Source organism: Pocillopora damicornis, chromosome 11 (assembly GCF_964200805.1).
Source record: "Pocillopora damicornis chromosome 11, jaPocDami1.2, whole genome shotgun sequence".
NCBI lineage: Eukaryota > Metazoa > Cnidaria > Anthozoa > Scleractinia > Pocilloporidae > Pocillopora > Pocillopora damicornis.
The window spans coordinates 18,114,214-18,134,465 of NC_142680.1; the positions used below are offsets into that span (position 1 = coordinate 18,114,214).

Here is a 20,252-nt window from a genome sequence, read left to right on the forward strand (position 1 = left end):
GGATGTACTCAGGCTCACGAAAGCGTTAGTGTGCCCGTGGGCAGAGATAGGAAAATACTGACCGGGTAAAGAAGCAATCAGATTGCAGGATTCCTTACTGTGCCCTCCGAAAAAAAAAATAATAGTAATATCAACAGCAGTATTTTTTCTAAGCTTTTTATTCCAAGAACATACAAAATTTAAACAAGTTTACCAAAAAGCAGTTTATTCTAGGGCTCTGAACAAAAGTTTACCCTTGTACCATAATGCAAAACGTATCGGTTATTTTACTTTTACAATATACATCTGCGTTATCTTTTTAAGCTTTGAAAAAACTAGTTTCTCGGATCATTTTAAATATTTTAACACTTTAACTTCATTTAACAGCGATAAAGTCCTGAATAGCTTTCCCATATTACTACTTTTTAAAGGCTGAATTTTCCCCCGATAAAGCTAAAATTCGTATGACGTTATATATTGGTTACAAAATTTGTTTCAACTTACATTTTAATGCTAACTCCTACAGATATAAACTTTCCCTATGACCGATAGGGATCAGTCAATGTTTATCCTTAGAGGGATGGGGTGGGCAGAGGTTTTTTTTTTTCTAAGGGAACACATATTCTTTCTGGGGTACTGAGCAAGGATCAATAAGGGGATCAATACTGACAGCACTGTCTACAGAAGGGATTCCATTCCAGCCTGTGAAATAATAAAAAAGAAGAAAAATAACTCTTTCAATAACTCATTACATATGTATATATATATATACATAAATATATATATATATATATATATATATATATATATATATATATATATTTATTTATTTATTTATTTATTTATTTATTTACTTATACTCTGTGGTCAACTAATTGGTAGTGTGACACGAATGGCGAGGACCGCGCCTCTCGAGCCGGCGAACGATGTGGGCGCGCTTGCGCGAGGAAGGTTTTTCGAGCAGTACTCTAATAGAACTCTTACGTCCTCACCTTGCTGGAAGGCTCCAACTCTACTGGGTTTTGTTGCTTTCTCGCAGGTAACAATGTGGTCATTGGTTTATTTAATTTCATTCGCAAATAGAATAAATGCACAAGAGAATAAGGATTTTGATTTATTGAAATGGATTGTTAATTGCTAAAAAAAAATCTCAATTGTTCGTGTCGAAGATCGACCACCTTTGTTCTTAAGTAACATGTTAGTCCATCTTCCATCGTAGCCTACTTTTGCTCAGTAACACAAAAATATTCATAGTGAATTTGACTTCGAAAGTCATGTAGCATTACAACAATGGAAATATAATTATCATCTGGGGTTTTGTTACCGCCTGGTAGAGAGGGAGAAAATCCCGCACTCGTTCCCGAAGGATCTTCACGAAGGGCGTTGATGTACGAATACACCACCATGATGAAGTAGATCTTAGGAAAAAAAAAACAAAAAGACAAAAAACAAAAAAGAGGCAATGAGGTCAGACCCAGTGCAATGCAATCTCGAATTCTTTCCACTCTAAATAGATGTTGATCTAAGACTGAAACAAAACATACCCACAGCAAACATCCACTGATGTAAGCAATTACAAAGACGGGAAACTGTAACATAAAAAGAAACAGAATTCATTTTAAATTCGTTGAAAAACTCTCCACTAGTGTTTTATAAAAAAAAAATGAAAAGGGTTGTTTCAACTTACCCTATTCCAGACAGCAATATAAAACATCATCACTCCAAAAGTGAAAAAGAGCTTGAAGATGCTCCACCCAAGCCAAGGAAATGCCAAACGCTTGTCACCCTGCGACGAAAAACAAAGATGATCAATAAACTAACAAACAATCAAATAAAAAGCTAACGCTCTAAGCTGCGACTGTTTGGGTCGCCATGGCGAGTAGAAAGAAAAATAGGCGACTGAATTTGAAGCGAAAGCTGCAAGTTTGGCGATTAGTGTTCTGTAGTGATTAAAACATTTTCCATTTTTTGTATTTAACGTGTCGAGTTAAGGTGAGATAATCATTCCAACACAGTCACTTCTATCAAAGCTTTTCTGACGCACGATTGGTCTAAATGCATCGCATGATCGTGATACTCCCTATTTTTTCAGACCATACATGTAGAACTATGAAAGCGTTTATTCATAATTGAATTCAAGATGAAATAGCGTTTAGGTATTGCTGCAAGAAGAGAGCTTTGTTTGTTCACAAAGTCGTACCAAAAAGCACTGAAAATTACACATTCCACGCAGCAAACAGCAAGGTGTTCGTTAACATTTTCCGTGCGTTGAAAGTTGCAAAAAATATTTTAATGATAATGAACACAACAGCCTCCGTTCAGCGCCAAAATATGCTCGTATATTTGTCCTTGGAATTATCTGTCCCTCGGGGCTCACGGTTTCCCTCTCGGAAGAGATCATGTTTATTGACAAGTATCCGTGCATATTTCTGCGCCAAATAGTGATCATCGTTTACCTAATGCATGAAAATGTAAGAAAAACAAACGAACGTGAAAAATCTATTCAGAGAAACAAAACCTTAATTAATGAAATTAAGATTTAGAAAAGCCGTTTTCGTTGCATAATCTACCGACTGGTGTTAAATTCTTAAAGAAGAATTCTTGTGTACCCCTGAGACAAATTTTATCATAATCTTTTATCTGCTCAAATTCTTTTCAGTTACACGCTAAGCTAAATCACGTGCCTAGAATAAGTGTTGGACTTACTGAGCAACAGGATCCCAGAAGCAACAGGGTCACCAACAGTGAGATGACTTCAAATATGAAGAAAACATAAGCCAACCTAACGATCGCTTTATTTTAAAGATGATCATTAAAAATAAGTAAATCAATCAATGAATCAGTCAAAAGATAATCAGAAAATGAGAGAGAACCTTGTCTGACTGGGACTATTCGTTTTGCGGAAAAAGATTTTAACATTTTTAAAAATATTAGTTGAACTTTCATTTTCACACAAGATCACAAACTAACGTAAAATACATATCAGAGTCACTAAAATAAAAATATATATATATATATATATATATATATATATATATTTATATATATATATATTTATATATATATATATATATATATATATATATATATATATATATATATACATATATGCAATTCCCCGTCTACTCTCACAAATGAAAATATTTTCGTCCTAACTAACCACGTGTTCTGTTCTTACGGAACAAGGCAAAAGTGAGGGTCTCAATGGGGTTAACAGTTCGCCGTAACACAGCCTTAAAATTTAGCCGTTAGGCGTAAAAACTGACAAATTTTAACAGCTGGTCGTAAAAAAAGTTAATCGTAAAAAGATATTTTGGTGGAAACAATGGAAATGGGTTTACCGTTAGCCGTAAATTGACCAAAATTTCAACCGTTAGTCGTAAAAGCCATTGCCCCATTGAGCCCCTCAAAAGAAAACTGTAATACCTAAGACATGCTTTATGCTAAAATGCAAATTTTGGCTGAGCTCGTCGGCGTTCTCCTCTAGTTGCTTGCAAACTTTGATGAGATAAATTTGATGATAAATTGAAAAAGCTGATGGAATCTGAAATATAAAAAGAAATGCAACTACAGATCAGATTTGATATGGCACAACAAATATAGATTGCTCTCTTCTGAATTAACCAGAAAAACATGCAGAGGTTTGAATTTCAAACTAAGTTCATTTATCTGTGATGAGGAAGAAAGAGGCAATGTTTCAAACATAAAAATACAGTTGGAATGCAAATATTTGTGTGCCGATCAAGTCGAACCCTCAACATCATGTGATTGATATCGCCAATCAGCTGCTGACACGTCACTCGCGCCACTCGGTCAGGTTGATGAATGAGCAGCAAAGCCTTCATCATTCTATATCTGCCGTGGTTTTTTTTTGGAATTTTCTCCGATTACGGCTGCTTAAACACTGAAAAATTCGCACCGCTTACCGACAGTGACGTTCAAACTTGAATAGAAGGGAAAGAAAACCAAAATACGTAGAGAAAACCGAAAGTTACGTATTCAGTAGCTTTGGTAACGACATTTCTCGTGACTGAGAACGAAAATTGATAAATGGAATATTTGCCGCCGGCCGCTTTTAGCTGTGTACCTGAAAGACTTCTTCTATCGCTAAGGACAAATTCAGTAACTGAGAATTTTGTTTATTCAAATTAGGCCCATGGTTGTTTTTGTAATGATTCAACGCATTTTTCATCTTGAGCCTAAGTGTCAACACACTTTACAATTTTTAGTCGGGGATTGTCGATTCTTCTATTTTCATTGATTAATTCAACTTTTCCATGTGGAGTGCTATTGTGTTTATATGATCAACAAAATAATACATGGTTGCTTGTAGATATGGAATTTCTCTTCTCGTGTTCAACTCGACATTTCATTCGCTCGCTACGCTCACTATTGAGTTATGGAGTTGAACACGAGAAGAGAAATTCCATTTCTAAGCGCGCCCATGTGTTGTTCTCTATGATTATGCCTCTATAAAATGCTATTTCACTGCACAGTTGGATGTGGGGCCCAACTGAAAGTGCTGCTTTCGAATTGTGTGTGATTTCATTTTTTTCCGGCTTCTCTTCGGGAGATATTTTTGAAAAAATTGAAATTAGTAAAACTGCGGTTGGAAATCCTACTGTAATGGAGGAACATCTTGAATTCTCGAACTGTGAGCGCGGAGTGCAACGAGTTGGCTAAAAAAATTCCGAAAATTATCCAATAAGGCTATTGGCCGAAACGAAAGGCCGCGTCATACTAGCCACGAGGTATTCCGTACTTCAGTTTCTTTAGTTACAGCTCATCTACACTGACCGAGTCTTTCTTCAATATCATCCCAAGCTCAAAATATGTTTCCTATTTGAAAATCAGACTCCTTTAAAGGAATGAAGAACCCGATAGGATTTGCCTCGCTCCATTCATGAAGTTTTGTAGCTTAGTTGATGGCAGCGAATGACTAGTATTTGAGAGCTACACCTTCGAATGCTGTTGAAGCCTTAAGTTTTTCCGGCTTCTTTTCTCAGTCTGAGATTTCTTTATCAGCGGGTCACCTGAGAGGATCATTTCTTTACTTCAAAGTATTAGTTGCGGCTGCAACATTTAATTTTACCTTGAAACAATTTCTTCTTAAATGCCCATTTTTGACCGAAAAAAAAGTTATGCAGTTTGCTCTAAGTTGCTAAGTCGTCCTGAAACTTCAGAATACGCACATGTCTTTGCGTTGACGTTGAAAAAAAAATTTTTAACGACATTTTTCGGGTAACAATATAGTCCTTATTGACCACAGAAAATAGTGTAATTATCAACGCGACGTGACAAAATTTCGCGTGGTTAATCTTTGCTCTAAGTATATTTTTTCCGGAACTTAGAGTTCGTGATTTAAATTAGGTACTACCATTAATAAGGCATGAAAAGCAGAAGGATATTTCAGATGCTTATACGCTAATAACTGCTGGAACTTACCAGGCCAAAGATTGCGTGAATCATAACACCTTTACGAAGGCTGAGGCCACAGCAAAGGGTTTTCACCAAAACTGCCATTGAAGATGATTAGTCGAAGTTACTATTCTGAACGTCAAACTCAACTCAACTGATTCAAGCTTAGCTGCTGGATGCTTTTAAATTTTTCTAAACCTTTCACTTTTGAAGATCTCATTAGTAAATCTCCTTATTGTCTGCCATACAGTTCTTGTGATGTTCGTTTGGAGAATTTGGTATTGGATCAACTTATAATCCCCTAACTGATATTTTTATATATTCCCATCACTTGTCTGCTTGACACTGTATTGATATTGAAATGAGAAATTCTGTCGTGGTCACTTATGGGAGTTAAATGGTTAAACCTTTCTGAACCTTTCACTTTTGAGATTCGTTTAAAGAAGTTATCTTTCAACTTAACTTCCGTGTATCCTAATAGTGAGAATTTGTCTTATATCGATGCAGAATAGATAGAACCCCATCAATCAATTTCTATTAACCCACCACCAAACTTGATGACAAAGTATTGAATTAGTAAGAGGAATTTGCTTGTATTGTTCATCTCTAGTAACTGGTCAAAATGTTAAGTGCAGGGAGACTTCAGAGAAATGAAACGTGCTGTTAGCCTATTTTTAACTGTCGATGTTCACGAATTTCCGGCGTCATAACTTGAAGATGAAACGGTGTTGCAATCAGAGGCGTTTTTTTTTTTACGTATGAAGTAAGGTCAGCAGCCAAGCTTATGTCACCATCAAGTTATTTTGCTATGTCAGGATTTCTGGAGAAGCTTTCCATGTGATTTCCCACAGACTTAATTTCATAAGCCAATACATTTTATTTAAATTGTTAGGGAAGTAGTCAGCTTAAAGTGCGTCGCTGAATTAGCGACTTTCAGTTCAATACACGTCACGTGTACTTTTGAATGGAGGAAAAATAGACAGTCTCGATCGGTAACTGATTTACTTCAGCGAAAGATGATGCTTTTATAAATTGTTCCGTTTTACTGTACACGCAAACCTATAAGACGTTTTTGGTATTAATTCTTCCGTTGGTAGGACTAAATTAAAATCGTGACAACAGCACATTTATTTGTGAAAGATTCATTGGAATTTGTGTCTGATTTTATTCGCGCGACATAGCGGTAACATTTTAAAAATGAAAAACAGCTTTTTTTATTATTTTTTTTTAATGTTACCGCTTATTTCATTTAATGGTCGAATTATTTTACTTCATGCACGTACGAAAGGGAAAAATCTTCATCATTGATATTGTAATCAAGGTGCGTTGTAACAAATGGTTTCCGGCGAAAGAAGAAGTAACACAAGAAATCTTTCAGGTACACAGTTGTTGATTTTCGTTCTCAGCCCTGATAAATTCCATTACTAAAGCCACTGAATTCGTAACTTTCGTATTTCTTTCCGTATTTTGGTTTTCTTCCCCTTCTAGAAAAGCTTGAACGCCACTGTCTGAAAGCGACACGGGTTTTTCAGTGTTTTAACAGCCATAATCCGAAAAAAATCCGACAAACGACCTTGGATTGAGAATGGTGAAAGCTTCGCCGTTCATTGACCAGACCGAGAGGCGCGAAAGGCGAGTGACGTGTCAGCAACTGATTGGCGATATTATACACACGTGAAAAAATACAATATCTTTTCGAGTGTGTTGTTACGGCTTTTCTCAGGGCTGGAAATCCTTGTAGAACACCGTAGTTTATATGACAAATACGGTTTTCAGGCCGCTCGTCAACCAATTTATGACAATTTTGGCTCTACAAATTCATTTTGAAACCAATATTTCTCTGTCAACCAACGCGATTTGAGAGAGAGAAAGGAGGATTACTAAGTTATTCATCGGCTTGAGGTAGCGACCAACATTTTTTGCCTAAAAATACTGCACAGCCTGGAAAACGAGGTATATTTATAAAAAATGGCAACGAAAGATAGGGATGTACTCGGCGACTCACGAAAGCGTTACCGTGCCCTTGGGCAGAGATATGAAAACACGGACCGCGCTAAGAACCAATCAGATTGCAGGATTCGTTACCGTGCTCTCCAAGAAAAAAATAAATGGTAATATTAACAGCATTTTTTTTTCTTCTGAGCCTTTTTTTTTCCAGAAAAATATATAATTTCAACAAGTATATCAAAAAGCAGTTTATTATAGGGCTCTTGACAAAAGTTAACCCTTGTATCATAATGCAAAATGTATCGGCCATTTTACTTTTACAATATACATCTACGTTACCTTTTTAGACTTCGAAGAAGCTAATTTCTCGCATCACTTCGAATATTTTAACACTTTAATTTCATTCATCTTATAACAACGATGAAAATCCTAAATAACTGTCCCATATTACTACCTTTTAAAGGCTTAATTACCCCACGATAACGTTAAAATTGCTTAGGGTTATATACATATTGATTAGAAATTTGTTTCAAGTTACATTTAAGTGTTAACTCTTACAAATACAAATGTTCCCTAGAACCATTAGGGATCAGTCAATGTTTATCCTCAAGGGGGAAGGAGTGGGCAAAGTCTTTCTAGGGGATCGCATAGTTTCAGGGGGAACAGAAAGGGGATCAGTCGTCGCTAACAGAGTATAAGGCGGGGAGGGGGAGTATAGAAAACGGACCGCAAACGGGGGGGGGGGGTCATTAGAATAGTACAGAGTCAGATAAATGTTATTTTGACACAACCAAACCTCTCTGGTTCACCCTTACTGAGCTGGATCCCAGAAGCAACAGTTTCATCAATAATGAGATGATTTTGAATGCGAGGTAAACACAAGCCAAGCTGCAATCGCTTCATTTAGAGATGATCATTAAAAAAAAGTAATCAATCAATTAATCAGTCAATAGATAATCAGAAAATGAGACAGAAGCTTAACTGGAACAGTTTGTTTCGCAGGAAAAGGTTTGGACATTTTATAAAAATATTAGTTGAACTTTCATTTTCATATAAGATCACGAGCCAATGAAAAATTTATGTGAAGGGCAATAAAAAACTCACACAATTCAACGATTAATTTCACAAATTAAAACATTTTCGTCCTAACAACGTGTTCTTTCTAACAGATTTTTATGGAGCAAGACAAAAGTTAACTGTAATACCAAAAAAATACTTTTTGCTGAAAGGCAAATTTTGGCTGAGTTCGAATTCGTCGGCGCTATCCTCTCGATACTTGTAAACTTTGATAGAATTACTTTGTTGATAAATTAAATATACTGATCCAAACTGAAATACAAACAGAAATACAACTACAGATAAGATTTGATATATTTCAGCAAATATAAATTGCTTTCTTTGGGATTAACCAGCAGATCATGTGAAGGAGGTTTGAATTTCATACTACAAAGTTATGTTTCAAACATAAAAACACACTTGGACTGCAGATATTGTGCACCGGTCAATTAGAAGCCTTAATATCTAACTCCCACCCTCTCGAGCTCGAAGTGCAAAGAGTTGGCAATTCCAAAAGGTATCCGATGAGTCTATTGCCCGAAACGAAACGCGGCGTCATACCAGCTGCGAGTTATTAATTACTTCCGTTTCGTTAGTTGCAAATATCATGCACGGATCGAGTCTTTCTTCAATATTACGCGCAGTTTTTCAGGCTTCTTTTCTCAGTCTGCGATTTCTTTATCAGCAGGCGACCGGCGAAAATCATTTCTTTACTTCAAAATATAAGTTGCAGCAGCAACATCTAATTTTACCGTAAAGCAATTAGTGCTTGAATGTTCGTTTTTGACCGAGTAGCAGTTATGAAGTTTGCAGTTGCTCGTCCTGAAATTTCAGAATGCGCATATGTCTCAGCGTTAACGTAAATAGTTTTTTTTTCCTATGGCATTTTACAGGTAACAACATAGCCGTTTTTGACCACAAAAAAAAATTTTTTGGAAATTATGCACTTAAATTCGTGTAATTATTTATGATCAACGCGACTTAGCAAATTCCACGTGGTTAATCTTTGCTCTAAGTATACGCTTCGCGGAACTAAAGTTCTCGGTTTTTACGAAATAGCGAAAATCGTTCAATTAAGTACTACTATTACTCAGGCTATTACTAGGGTATGAAAAGCCGAAGGATATTTCAGATGGTTAGACGATTAATAACAGCTGGAACTTACCAAGCCAATTATTCCGAGAATCACAACGCGGCTACGAAGGCTGCAGCCACAGCAACAAGTTTTCACCAAAACTGCCATCGAAGATGATAAGTCGAGATTACTTCTCTGTACGTCAAACTCAACTGCATTGATTCAAGCGCAGCTGCTGATGCTTTTAAACCTTTCTGAACCTTCCAATTTTGAGATCCGCTAAAAAAATTCCTCGTTCAATTTCCGTGTATCCTAATGGTGCGACTTTGTCCAAGGCTTACATCCATGAAGAATAGAAAGTTTAATCTTGAATTTTTCTTTCGCAGTAATTACCTGATTTCTCTCACCAATTAAGCCTGGCCGTAAATAATGAAAGCTTGTAACCTTAATTGCTGAACAGGTAGTGAAAGCCTTTGGAAACCTATCAAGACTTAGTGCAATGAATGAGTTGCCAGTAATCGGATCCTTATGTTTTCGCGAAGAGTTCTGGGATCGGTGCGAGGCAAGTCGTCGGAAAGAAATATATGGCGAAAGGTTGTTTCGTCGTCCGAAAAAAGATAATTTGGAAAAGGACCATCGCTATTTCGTCGCTGTTTTATCAGAGATGGATTAAGGTCATTTTAATTCGATACAAGGGAAGAGTAAGTTTTTGTTTGAACAACCATGAAATATGTAGTGAAATCTACCGATTAACTTTTCTACACGTGCAAGGTTTATTGTGAAATTGACATCGCGTAATGGTCTCTACTGAAATTAAGAAATATTAGCTATAAATCGCCAGTAAATAACTCAATGAAGCCTTTTCAGTTTATTAAGTGTGTTAAATCTACTTCTAGCTTTTTTTTCTTGGCTTGGTAACACAAAAGAGCGCCACAACAGCTGTCCCAAGGCAGCAGGAGATTGAAATAGTGTGCTTGAGCATTTGATATTATCTTGATACGTTTAAGGGATTTAACGCATACGTTGCTTCTTTGCTGTGGTAAATAGGAACGAAACAGCGTTAATCGGCGCAAATTCCCTCGTAACAACATTATCTAAATCCATCTATGATAAACTGCGGCGAGAAAGCGATGATCTTTCTCCAAAATCATTTTATTAAGTAGGCGAGGTTGGAATCCTGGGGAGGAGGGGGTAGTGCGCATGCGGATCTTTTTCCGTTTCACTCCTTGAAAAAAATTTGAGTTCCGAGATCTACCTGTACTAAATATATATTATTTATTTGCCAGCTGGGAGATCTGTATTAGGGAAAACTGTGCTCGAGGTCTTGAAGGCACAGTTTTTCCCGATACGGACCGACCTAGGCTGGTGAATAACATTTTTATTTTTTTTATTTAAACTTAACGAAATTCTTTCCAGAAGAACTCGAATAATTCATGGCTGTAATTACAGCAAGATTTTCCATAAACCGAACAACTTTCGAGCGAGTAAATGGTAGTTAACATAGATGTAATGCAAATAAAAGAGAGATACTTCACCGAAACGTTTTCATTTGCGTAATGATGATAAAGGTGATTTAAAAGGCTTCCAACCAACTTTGGAACAATCTAAACAAACGAGCAGTGAATGATACTTTCCGTAAGATCATTGACTGTCTTTGAAGAAAATATTGTCGTGACAGTCTTTAAAATGGTTCCGTTGTTTTTCCAAAGTTTAATAGCGGGAGAAGGGGTGGGGGTGGGGGGTGGGGGGTGGGGGGTGACTATAAAAAATTGACTGCGACAGCGGAAGGGGGTTAAATTTTATTGTGACACAACCAAACTCCTCTGACCCACCCCCAGACGGTAAATATTGACCGATCCCTTACTCCTACTCGCTTTAAATCAGAGTAAAATATTCTCTACAGCTATACTCAGTTCAAGTTTTTTAGCCTCTCTAATAACTTATTTTAAATTAAAACGGTGATCAGTAATCTCTTGGGACAGTCACAATCTTCTGCTGAATTTACACGGTGCCCTTCTGGGATACTGCGTATGGAGGGGGTCCCATTCCAGCCTGTAAGAAGATAAAAAAAGATTTAAAAAATTAAAAAATTAGAGAAAAAAACGATAAATCATTACAACTAGGCTCGCTTGATCTTATTTTGGTATAAATGAGAAAAAATAAATTTTGATATAAATATAAATATAGATATATATATATATATATATAACTGCAGACAGTACTGTTTCGGCCTTCTGGGCTTCATCAGTGCAGTGCTGATGCTAGGATGGAGGTAAGGCCATAGAGCCATCCCAAGTGATCTCACACATGTGGAATCATCTAAGCCATGCCAGAGTGCTCAAACTAGACAAACTATATATATACATCGCTCTTCTCCTATATATTGAGCACTGTTTTACGAAAGTCAAAATTTTACACTTTATATATATATATATATATATATTCTGTGGTTAGCTTACGAGCATGCTCTCATCGGCAGTGTGACGCGAGAGGCGGACTGCGCATTTCGAGCTAGCAAACGATATGAGCGCGCGTGGGAGAGGTTCCCAAGCAGTATCCTAATAGACGTCTTGCGTGCTCACCTTGCTGACTGGCTCGAACTCTAGTTGGCTTTGTTTTCTTTCTTGCAGGTCACAACGTGGTCATTGGTTTACTTAAATTTCATTCCCAAATAGAATAAGTAGACGAGAGAACATAGTTTATAATCTCTTGAAATGAATTGTTAATTGTTGAGAAAAAATATCAATCACTCTTAGGAAAACCAGTTGACCATTCAGAAAGCGCAGCTCAAGGTAAACTGAGAGGCAGAGAAGTGAGCAGTTTGAACTTAGCCACTACATAGCTAAAAATTGCTTCGCAGGAAAAGTAATTGTTCGGATAAAAGAATTCTCAAGTCGAACTATCAGTCTGGATACGTCTACCAGTCTGAAGAATTTTTTTACTTAAGACATTGTCTCTAGCGGAGAGGTTTGTCCTAAATGTATTGGTTTTTTTTTCTGGAAATTGTAATGGTTATGATTTATCGGTAACAGGACTTTCTGATGTCCAATTGTGTTTGTAATCATACTCGTGATTGATAAATCACGAGATTGATAGCTTCGCGGTCGTCCGATTTTCTCAATCACTCGTAGGATTATAGACTGAATTGGACTCCTCTCGCCCCCATTACCAATATTAATAGCTTCGGCAGTCGAAGAGCGACCACCTTTTCCTTTAAATGGAATGCTAGTTCATCTGCTATCATAGCGTACTTTTGCTCAGTAACACAAAAATATTCATAGCAAATTTGACTGCGAAGATCATGTAGCATTACAGCAACGGAAATGTAATTACCCTCTGGGTTTGGTCACCGCCTGGCAGAGGGGGAGAAAATCCTGCACTCGTTCCCGAAGGATCTTCACGAAGGGCTTCGATGTACGAATACACCACCACGATGAAGTAGATCTTGGAGAAAAAAGAGGGAGACGATGAGTTCAGACCCAGGCCATCGTCAATTTAAGAGTATGTAGTAAAATGAACAGGAAAAGAGAGTGCTTTTCAACTGAGTGTGGTAAAACCAAAACCGGCCAAGTAATAAAAAAAAATGAAAACACTTAGAAGTGGCAGCTATAAATTAAGGTAAAAACAACTGGAGTGCCTGAAGCTCGGGCGACTAAGTCGTGATTAGTTTTAATTTTGCGTCTGATTGCTTAGTGGCGTGAGATTTCTGAACCAATCACAGAGCCAAGGCAAAATCAATCCAATTTCGGGTTTTTTTTTCCACTCTCAAAAAGAAATTGCTTTAAGACTGAAATAGAACATACCGAAAGCAACCATGCAATGCTCGCAATAAGTAAGGAGACGGCAAACTGTAACATGGAAGGAAACAGAAATCAAGTTAAATTCTTTGAAAAACTCTTTCTTAGTAATTCATAAAAAAAAAGGTTGTTTCAATTTACCCCCTCCCAGATGGCAATGTAAAATATCACCACTCCAAAACTGAAAAAGAGCTGGAATATGCTCCACCCAAGCCAAGGAAATGCCAAACGCTTGTCACCCTGCGACGAAAAAAAACGATGATCAGTAAACTAACAAATAATTAAATAAAAAGTCAACGCTCCAACCTGCGACTGTTTGGGTTCGAATCAAAAAGAAAAATTGTCGATTTGAAGCGAAAACCACAATTTAATTTGATGATTTGTGTTTTGCAGTCATATAAACCTTTTTTTTCCATTTTTATTTTTTAAGTGTTGAATTAATTGTTCATTTATCTTTGCCTGAATGTAGCGAAGCGTAATGAAACAAAAGATAAATGGTTTCTTGAATTCCCGAGCACGAGTGCATTTGTCGGCAGTGTGTTTTAAGTGCCGGCGTGAGATTATGGGAAAGAAGTGTGATATGTAAACTAGCAAGTATATATTCGCTGAACAGTAAACAAGTTTCATTGTGGATTTTTACAAGCGGACAGTTAAATTTTGTTCTTCTTTATTTTTTGGTTGGAATCCTGTAGTCCATTTTCCTCGTAACGGTTTTTTAGTAGTGCTTTCCTGATGATTCACAGTCATTATAAGTGGTTTTGTTTATTCAATTTACTTTGGCCGCATCGAACGTATAGAGTTTGTTTAGTTTTTTGGTGTCTAAACAGTGTAAACAGTTGTTTTTGTCTTGTGATTAGTTGGTTAGTTCAATAAATGGGCTAAGAATTGTCTGCTTATCCCGCACCGCATTTCTGGTTGTCAGTTTGTTGGGTGCGGGGAATTCAAGAATGTGAGATTATCATTCGAATACATTGCTATCAAAGCTTTTCTGGCGCGCGATTGGTCTAAACGCATCATATTATAATCGTAATACTCCCCATTTTCCAAACCATACATCAAGGGCTATGAAGGTATTTATTCATAATTGAATTCAAGACGAAAGAGCGTCTAGGTATTGTTACAAGATGAGAGGTTTGTTTGTTCATAAAGTCGTACCAAAGAGCTCTGAAAAGTGAACATCTCACGAAGCAAACAGCAAGCTGTTCGTAAACATTTTCCCGTCCGTTGAAAGTTACAAAAATATTTTAATGATAACAAGCACAACAGCCTCCGTTCAACGCCAAAATATGCTCGTACATTTGTCCTTGGAATTATCTGTCCTATAAAATTCTTTTTATGTTACGTGCTAAAATCTCAGAATCTCTTAGAATTAGTGTGTTGGACTTACTGAGCTACAGGATCCCAGAAGCAACAGGTTCACCAACAGTGAGATGACTTGGAATACCAGGGAAACATAAGCCAATCTGACGATCACTATATTTAGAGATGATCATTAAAAAAGGGTGCATCAATCAATTAATCAGTGAAAAGATAATCAGAAAATGAGAGAGAACCTTGTCGACTGGGACGGTTCGTTTGGCAGAAAAAGGTTTGAACATTTTTAAAAATTATTGGTGGAACTTTCATTTTCACACAAGATCAGTCACGAACTAATGTAAAATGTATATTAGAGTCACTTAAGAAAACCCACACTATTCCATGTATAATCTCACAAATGAAAATATTTTCGTCCTAGCTAACCACATGATCTTCCTAACAGGTTTGTTTGGAACAAGACAAAAGTAAACTGTAATACCCAAGAGATGCTTTTTGCTGAAAGGTAAATCTTTGCTGATTTCGTCAGCGTTCTCCTCTATATGCTTGTAAACTTTGATGGACTGACTTTGTTGATAAATTGAATAAGCTGATGCAATCTGAAATATAAAAAGAAACGCAACTACAGATCAGATTTTTATATACCACAGCAAATATAAATAGCTCTCTTTTGAATTAACCAGAAAAACATGCGAAGGTTTGAATTTCAAACTAACCTCAGTCATTTGTGATGAGGAAGGAAAAAGCTATGTTTCAAACATAAAAACACAGTTGGACTGCAAATATTTGTGTGCCGATCAATTCGAACCCTCGACATTTCCCCCTTTCCCCTCCCCCGCCTCGCTCTCCCCCCCCCCCCCCCCCTTTGAATAAAAGGGAAAAAATCTCGAACTGAAAATGTAATGAACGCTTATCAACAGCATCGCTAACGTGACTATAAAAACGTAGAATTGTTTACATTGCGGAATATCAATTGACATCAGGGTCACTTTACTTGCCTCGTTTAATTTATAAACGTGCTTGCTTCGGTGCTCAGGTTTTGCAATCAATATTCTTCAATTCAGTCGATATCTCTTATGTTTTCTTTTCTTTTTTTCCCACTCACATGAGTCGAAAACAAATTGAACATTTTAGACAATTTTTTTTAATGTTATATCTGTCTTAAGTGATAAGGATAATCAAAGACAATGTGTGTATCGCGAAGAATGTTCCTGATTATTGTTCGTGATCCCTAAGTTCCCTTAGGCACAAGGAAACAGATAAGATAAAATGTTATATTTAATTATTTAATTCAGTCACATAGACTTTTCTTACACGATCGAGGGATAAACTGGTAATGTTCACTCGAACTACGCCTCTACAGATCATCCATCGAATAACTATCCTCTTAATCACGATAGGACGTGCTGTTTACCAACTCTTGGCTAAATTCCTTTTTCATGACGTGTAATTCTTTATCACACGTTTGTCACGCGGTGTGTGACAAAAAAAAGTATATCAGTGACTTCCAAATGCTTCTTTCGCTAAGGACAAAGTCAATAACATCTAACTCGACATCTCACTCGTTCGCCGCGCTCACTATTGAGCTATCGAGTTGAACACGAGAAGAGAAATTCCATATCTAAGCTTGCCCACGTGTTATTCTCTATGATTACGTTTCTATAACATGTTATTTCACTGTACAGTTGGAGGTGAACTGAAAGTGCTGCTTTCGAATCGTGTGTTATTTCATTTTTTTTTTCCGGTTTCTCTTCTGGAGATATTTTGAAAAAAATGCAACTAGTAAAACTACGGTTGGAAATCCTTCTGTGATGGAGGAACATCTTGAATTCTCGAACTGTGAGCGCGGGGTACAACGAGTTGGCTTCAAAAATTCCGAAAGTTATCCAATAAGAACCCGATAGAATTTGTCTCGCTCCACTCATGAAGTTTCTTAGTTCAGTTGATGGCAGTGAATGACTAGTATTTGAGGGGTACACCTTCAAATGCTGTTGAAGCCTGAGGTTTTTCCGGCTTCTTTTCTCAGTTTGCGATTTCTTTATCAGCAGGTCACCAGAGAGGATCGTTTCTTTACTTCAAATTATTAGAGAACCTCGTCGATCAATTTCAATTAACTCGCTACCCAACTTGTTGACAACGTAATGAATTTTAGGAGGAATTTGCCTGTATTGTTCATCTCTGGTAACTGGACAAAAGGTTAAGTGCAGGGAGACATCAGAGAAATGAAACGTGCTGTTAGTCTTTCTTTAACTGTCTAAAACGTGAAAGCGCTTCTTTCGAATCGTGTGTTATTTCATTTTTTTTCCGGTTTCTCTTCTGGAGATATTTTGAAAAAATTGTAACTGGTAAAACTACGGTTGTAAATCCTTCTGTGATAGAGGAACATCCTGAATTCTCGAACTTTGAGTGCGGATTGCAACGAGTTGGCTTCAAAAGTTCCGAAAGTTATTCAATAAGTCTATTGGCCGGAACGAAAGGCCGCGTCATACTAGCCACGAGGTATTCAGCACTTCAGTTTCTTTAGTTACAGCTCACCTCCACTGATCGAGTCTTTACTTCAGTACCATCCCAAGGTCAAAATATAATTTTCATTAAAAAATTAGATTCCTTTGAAGGAATGAACCACCCGAAAGAATCTGCACCGCTCCAAGTTTAGTTTCGTATCTCAGTTGATGACAGCGAATGACTAGTATTTGAGAGGAATACCTTCGAATGCTGTTGAAGCCTCAGGTTTTTCTGACTTCTTTTCTCGGTCTGCGATTTTTGCGGATCATTTCTTTATTTCAAAGTATTAGTTGCCGCTGCAACATTTAATTTTACCGTGAAACAATTTTTTCTAGAATGCCCGTTTTTGACCGAATAAAAGTTATGAAGTTTGCACTGAGTTGCTCAGTCGTCCAGAAATTTCAGGATGCACATATGTCTCTGCGTTGACGTTGACAATTTATTTTCTACGACATTTTACTGGTAGCAATATCGTCGTTATTAACCAGAGAAAAACGTTTTGGAAATGATGCACTAACATTCGTGTAATTATTCAACGCGACGTAACAAAATTCCACGTGGTTAATCTTTGCTCTAGGTATACTTTTCCCGAAACTTAGAGTTCGCGATTTGTACGAAATAGCGAAAAATGTTAAATCAAGTACTACCACTACTAAGGTATGAAAATTAGACGGATATTTCAGATGGTTATATGTTTAATAACTGCTGGGACTTACCAGGCCAAAGATTCCGAGAATCATAACACCTTTACGGAGGCTGCAGCCACAGCAACAAGTTTTCACCAAAACTGCCATCGAAGATGATTAGTCGAAGTTGCTCTTCTGAACGTCAAACTCAACTGAACTGATTCAAGCGTAGCTGCTGGATGCTTATAAACCTTTCTGACCCTTTCACTTTTTAGAGCCGTTTAAAAATTCCTCTTTCAACGTCACTTCCGTATTTCCTTATGGTGAGAATATGTCTTATATCGATGCAGAATAGAACCGCGTCGCTCAGTTTCTAAAAACTCACTACCCAACTTGTTGACAATGTATTGGATTATATGAGGAATTTGCCTGTATTGTTAATTCATCTCTAGTAACTAGACAAAAGGTTAAGTGCAGGGAGACTTCAAAGAAATGAAACGTGCTATGGTTAGCCTATTCAACTGTCGATGCTGACGAATTTCCGGCGTCAAAACGTGCAGATTAAACGGTGGTGCAATCAGAGGCGTTAATTTTTTATGTCTAAAGCAAGGTCAGCAGCCAATATAATGTCACCATCAAGTTATGTTGCTATGTCAGGATTTCTGGAGAAGCTTTCCATGTAATTCCCCAAAGACTTAATTTCACAAGCAAATACATTTTATTTTAATTGTTAGGGAAGTATTCAGCTTAAAGTGCGTCGCTGAATCAGCAGCTTTCAGTTCAATACACGTCACATGTACTTTTGAATAGAGGAAAAATAGACAGTCTCGATCGAGACCTGATTTACGTCAGCTAAAGGTGATGATTTTATAAATTGTTCCGCGTTATTGCACACGTAAAACCATAACCAGTTTTTGGTATTAATTCTTCCGTTGGTAAGACTAATTGAAAATCATGACAACAGCACATTTATTTATGAATAATTCATTGTAATTAGAGTCTGATTTTATCCCTGTTTGATGTTATTTTACTTCACGCATATGAAAGTTTAAAGTGCACTTCGTTGATTTGGTAATCAAAGCGCGTTGTAGCAAATGGCTTCCGGCGAAAAAAGAAGTAAAGAAAAAAAGAAATCTTTCAAGTACACGGCCAAAAACGGCCTGGGGAAAATCTTTCAGTTGTCGATTTTCGTTCTCAGCCGCGAGAAATTCCATTACCAAAGCCACTAGATTGGTAACTTTCGTATTTCTTTCCTTATTTTCGTTTTCATCCCCATCTGGAAAAGTTTGAACGTCACTGTTTGAAAGTAAAACGGATTTTTAGTGTTTTAGCAACCATAATCCAAAAAAATTCCGACAAACGACCTTGGATGAAGTGAACTTTAGTGAACCTCTCGCCGTTTATTCATCAACCTGGCCGAGTCGCGTGAAAGGCGAGTGACGTGATTGGTTTTATCAAACACACGTGGAAAAATACAATATTTTTTCACTTGTAAAATAATTTATTCAAACCGTGTTTATTATTTTATAGGAATAATTGTTACTCTACTTATTTTGCGAAGAAATGGAAGGAATTTCAACATAAATTAATATCACCACGACAAATTTTGACGTTTTGAGTGGCAGAGCACTTTATTTAACAAATAGAGAAGCCTTGACTGTGCTTTGTTCTGTTATAAAGCACGCAGGAAGCGGCTAGAGCACGAAAGAAGTGTAGGGAGAAACACGAGACGTAGTCGAGTGTTTCTTCCCACTTCTTGAGTGCTCTAGCCGCTTCCTAAGTGTTTTATAACAGAACAGAGCAAAGTCAAGGCTTCTCTATTTGTTTTATAATAAAGAATCCGTTAAATTCCCCATGTATTACTTTCAATTTTCAAAACAAACTTTATTTCCAAAGCGAAGAACAGTGTCGTCAGCATGCTCTATACTCTCATAGAGCACGCTACAATAAGCCAATCAGAATCCCTGTTAGAATGGTTCAAATAATCTGATTGGCTGTACAAGACAAAAGCTGTCAAAAGTGTCAAACCATCAAAGTTCAAAAACCATCAAAGTTCACACTCTGCGATAGTTTACAAACTAAAATAATTCGGCAGGTCGAATTTAACGCTTTTGCCTGAAGTTTTTAAATCAGAATCTTGAAGTGAAATGTTCAGTGAACTTCAGCCGAATTATGGCTCATAAAAACACGCGGGTTTTTTCACATGACAAGGTAGAAAACAAACTGTTCAAGGCGAGTGTTTTTTAAATGAACGACAGCCGAATTCACCGTAACATAAAAATCGCTCGGGATGACAGCGCCGCAAAACTCGGCTGCAGTGACTGAAGTGACTTTCCACTCAACACATTGGAAAGGATATCTGAGCGAGCTCTTATTTTTTCACTCGAAGGGCGGCCGATGTAGTTTCTGAGGCTTGCTTTACTGTGATGACCGGAGATCGGCATGATAAGTGAGCAGCGATGGACTTCAGCATGATCATATTTGCTCAGACACCGTCATGATTAGTATGAATTTTAACAATTATGCCAGTTTGGT

The 20,252-nt window shown here is 37.1% G+C and overlaps 2 protein-coding genes across 7 annotated transcripts; both read right to left on the reverse strand.

Annotated features, from left to right (window-relative positions):
- Positions 1–188: 188 nt before the first annotated feature.
- On the reverse strand, positions 189–5,626 carry LOC113684591 (uncharacterized). Of its 6 annotated transcripts, none has more exons than XM_089186563.1 (7): positions 5,425–5,626; positions 3,406–3,523; positions 2,686–2,771; positions 1,667–1,765; positions 1,524–1,568; positions 1,304–1,397; positions 189–681 (listed from the first exon to the last, which is right to left on the reverse strand). In XM_089186563.1, exons 1-7 carry the CDS (start codon positions 5,500–5,502, stop codon positions 587–589), a joined length of 615 nt encoding a protein of 204 aa, XP_089042689.1. In that variant the 5' UTR covers positions 5,503–5,626; the 3' UTR covers positions 189–586. The 6 variants fall into 6 exon arrangements, with proteins under 6 accessions (XP_089042689.1, XP_089042690.1, XP_089042686.1 ...); XM_089186564.1 differs by having other exon boundaries at positions 2,686–2,732; positions 5,425–5,553; XM_089186560.1 differs by having other exon boundaries at positions 1,304–1,568; positions 5,425–5,553.
- Positions 5,627–11,263: 5,637 nt separating this feature from the next.
- LOC113684590 (uncharacterized) lies at positions 11,264–17,936 on the reverse strand. Its single transcript, XM_089186575.1, has 7 exons — positions 17,808–17,936; positions 15,068–15,185; positions 14,660–14,745; positions 13,414–13,512; positions 13,279–13,323; positions 12,809–12,919; positions 11,264–11,527 (listed from the first exon to the last, which is right to left on the reverse strand). The coding sequence occupies exons 1-7, from the start codon at positions 17,883–17,885 to the stop codon at positions 11,477–11,479; spliced, it is 588 nt and encodes a 195-aa protein (XP_089042701.1). The 5' UTR covers positions 17,886–17,936; the 3' UTR covers positions 11,264–11,476.
- Positions 17,937–20,252: the final 2,316 nt, after the last annotated feature.

Coding starts and splice junctions, on each gene's coding strand:
- LOC113684591 (XM_089186559.1), bottom strand. CDS start 5,502: ATGGCAGTTTTGGTGAAAACCCTTTGCTGTGGCCTCAGCCTTCGTAAA. Junction 3,524..5,424: donor TTCACGCAATCTTTGGCCTG/GTAAGTTCCAGC, acceptor TTTATATTTCAG/ATTCCATCAGCTTTTTCAAT. Junction 1,766..2,685: donor TTCTGGGATCCTGTTGCTCA/GTAAGTCCAACA, acceptor TTTTCGTCGCAG/GGTGACAAGCGTTTGGCATT.
- LOC113684590 (XM_089186575.1), bottom strand. CDS start 17,885: ATGGCAGTTTTGGTGAAAACTTGTTGCTGTGGCTGCAGCCTCCGTAAA. Junction 13,324..13,413: donor ACATTGCCATCTGGGAGGGG/GTAAATTGAAAC, acceptor TCCATGTTACAG/TTTGCCGTCTCCTTACTTAT. Junction 11,528..12,808: donor GCGGTGACCAAACCCAGAGG/GTAATTACATTT, acceptor ATCTTCTTACAG/GCTGGAATGGGACCCCCTCC.